The sequence below is a fragment of the Bidens hawaiensis genome, unplaced genomic scaffold (genome assembly GCF_021521415.1).
Source record: "Bidens hawaiensis isolate Kalapana, Puna unplaced genomic scaffold, B.hawaiensis_p1.1 tig00029651_1, whole genome shotgun sequence".
In the NCBI taxonomy this organism is placed as follows: Eukaryota; Viridiplantae; Streptophyta; class Magnoliopsida; order Asterales; family Asteraceae; genus Bidens; species Bidens hawaiensis.
The window spans coordinates 158,951-161,561 of record NW_027494917.1 but is presented as its reverse complement, the minus strand read 5'-3'; the positions used below and the strand labels follow the sequence as shown (position 1 = coordinate 161,561).

Below are 2,611 nucleotides of genomic sequence, written 5' to 3'. Positions count from 1 at the left end.
GAGGGATGACAGTTGTCAATAACGAACGTAACGAGCTTTATCCGACTAAGACAGTCACAGTTTGGCGGGTGTCCATCGACTATAGGAGGCTTAATGACGCTACTAGGAAATACCACTTTCCTCTTCCGTTCGTTAATCAGATGTTTGAGCATCTGTCGGGACGACAGTTTTACTGTTTTCTTGATGGATTTCAGGTTATTTCCCTATCCTGGTCGCACAAGAGGATCAGGAAAAGACCACATTTACATGCCCATATGGTACCTTTGCGTACAAACGTATGCCTTTCGGGTTATGTAATACTTTGGCTACTTTCCAGCGTTGCATGGTAGCGATATTCCAAGACATGATCGAGAGTTCTATGGATGTTTTCATGGATGATTTTCAGTATACGGGAACTCATTCGAATAATGTCTTTCTAATCCTGAGAGGACGATGAAGCGGTGCATAGAGTCGAAGTTGATGTTGAACTGGGAGAAGTGCCACTTCAAGGAGACTGAAGACATTGTGCTCGGGCACAAGATTTCACGAGACGGTATTGAGGTAGACAGAGCTAAAATTGACACCATCAGTAGACATCCTCCACCGACTAGTGTGAAATGCGTTACTAGTTTGCCCAGGCACGCGGGTTTTTATCGTAGGTTCATTAGAGATTTTTCTAAGATCACCCGGCCCATTACTCGCCTTTTAGAGAAGGACGTCGCATTCGACTTCGATGCTGATTTTCTAAAGGCGTTTGAGTTTCTCAAGGGACAGTTGGTTAACGCCCCTATCTTAGTAGCACTCGACTGGAGCTTACCTTTCGAGCTCATGTGAGACGTAAGTGATTTTGAAGTCGAGGCTGTTTTTGGTCAGTGGAAGGACAAGCACTTCAATCCTATCTATTACGCGAGTAAGACCCTCAATAATACTCAGGAGAATTACACGACTACTGAGAAGGAGATTCTAGCAGTGGTCTTCGTGTTTGACAAATTTCGTTCTTATCTCGTGATGTCCAAAACCATCGTTTATACTGATCATGTTGCATTGCGATACCTTTTCGCTAAGAAAGATGCCAAGCCTCACCTGATATGATGGATTCTCTTGCTTTCCGAATTCGATATTCAGATTAGAGATAAAAAGGGAGTAGAGAATGTAGCTGTGGATCACTTTTCACGTCTGAAGGATCCAAAGAGAGAGGAGATTAGAAAGGATGACATCGGGGATAAGTTTCCCCATGAGTCGTTGATGATGGTGAGAATGAGGTTTGAGAGAGAGTCAGTTTTTGTATGTGAGTGTTGAAGAGGAAGGTCTGCCATGGTTCTCTGATATTGCGAATTATCTGGTTGAAGGAGTGGTGGTCAAGGGCATGAGTTATCAGCAAAAGAGGAAGTTTTTCACAGACGCCCGCCACTACATATGGGATGCGCCGTATTTGTTTCGTGTAGGCGCCAATCGAGTGTTGAGGAGGTGTGTGAGTAGGGAAGAGAGCCGTCAAATTCTTAGGAATTGTCATGAGGGTTTAACTGGAGGCAACATGGTTCGTCTTCCACCACTAGGAAAGTTCTAGATTCTGGCTTTTATTGGCCATCGATTTTTTAAGAGTTTCTCAGACAGTGTGACGCGTGTCAGCGCACTGGTAACATCTCATCCCGTAATGAGATGCCCCAAAACCCTATTCAGGTTTGTGAGGTTTTCGACATTTGGGGCATTGATTTTATGGATCCGTTCCCTTCTTCTCGAGGGAAACGATACATTCTCGTGGCCATCAACCACGTTTCCAATTGGGTTGAGGCTCAAGCCTTGCCCACTAACGACTCCCGAATTGTAGTGGGATTCTTGAAGAGGTTGTTTAGTCGGTTTGGTCCTCCCAAGGCCTTGATCAGTTATAGGGGCACACATTTTTTAAATGCCTAGGTGGAGAAGGCGTTGGAACGGTATGATGTCACCCACCAATTATCCACCGCCTATCATCCACAGACGAGCGGGAAAGTGGAGAACGCAAACCGAGGAGTGAAGCGAATTCTGGAGAAAATGGTCGGCAAGAACCAAAAGGACTGGTCCGACAAGTTGGATGATGCACTTTGGGCTTTTCGTACAACATTCAAAATGCCTATTGGGACCACACCCTTTAGGATGGTTTACGATAAAGTGTGTCATCTACCGGTTGAGTTAGAGCATATGAAATGTAGAAGAGACCCAAAAGCTGCGGCCGCGAATGAAATGTTGCACGGTCGCTTTATTGGAACATGTAACAAAGATATTTGCCATATTATTAGTGGAGTCTGTTCCATTTTCTCTATGCTTTGTTTTATTTTAGTTTATTAATTTCTGTCTTTTTCTTGTCTCCCATTGAGGACAATGTGAAATTTAAGTGTGGGGATGGGAAACTGACGTTTCGACATGAGCAGCCAGCGCTGCCTCCTCATGGTCGTTCAATAAGACTTGGAATTCTGCTGCGGTCATGTTGATGTTACCGCGAGCACGTACAGCGTTTCTTCCAGACATCTCCTTAAAAATCACAGCATGCAATGTTAGACATGAACTCTCGGTTGAATATACAATAAACCATACATGTGATAAAAAGTAGAAAAGAAAAGAAATAAAAACATCGCATCACAACCATATAATAATC

At 43.9% G+C, this 2,611-nt stretch overlaps 1 protein-coding gene across 1 annotated transcript; it reads left to right on the top strand.

Moving 5' to 3' along the window:
- The first annotated feature begins 432 nt into the window (after nucleotides 1–432).
- Nucleotides 433–2,304, top strand: LOC143579285 (uncharacterized). The gene is made up of 5 exons (XM_077062631.1): nucleotides 433–756; nucleotides 1,105–1,241; nucleotides 1,329–1,446; nucleotides 1,894–2,227; nucleotides 2,297–2,304. The coding sequence occupies exons 1-5, from the start codon at nucleotides 433–435 to the stop codon at nucleotides 2,302–2,304; spliced, it is 921 nt and encodes a 306-aa protein (XP_076918746.1).
- The last annotated feature ends 307 nt before the right edge of the window (nucleotides 2,305–2,611 follow it).

Excerpts from the sequence above, each read along its gene's own strand:
- LOC143579285 (XM_077062631.1), top strand. The coding sequence starts at position 433 with ATGAAGCGGTGCATAGAGTCGAAGTTGATGTTGAACTGGGAGAAGTGC. Across the intron at positions 1,242-1,328 it reads TTGATGATGGTGAGAATGAG|GAGTGGTGGTCAAGGGCATG; the intron begins GTTTGAGAGAGA and ends ATCTGGTTGAAG. Across the intron at positions 1,447-1,893 it reads GCCAATCGAGTGTTGAGGAG|GTGGAGAAGGCGTTGGAACG; the intron begins GTGTGTGAGTAG and ends TTAAATGCCTAG.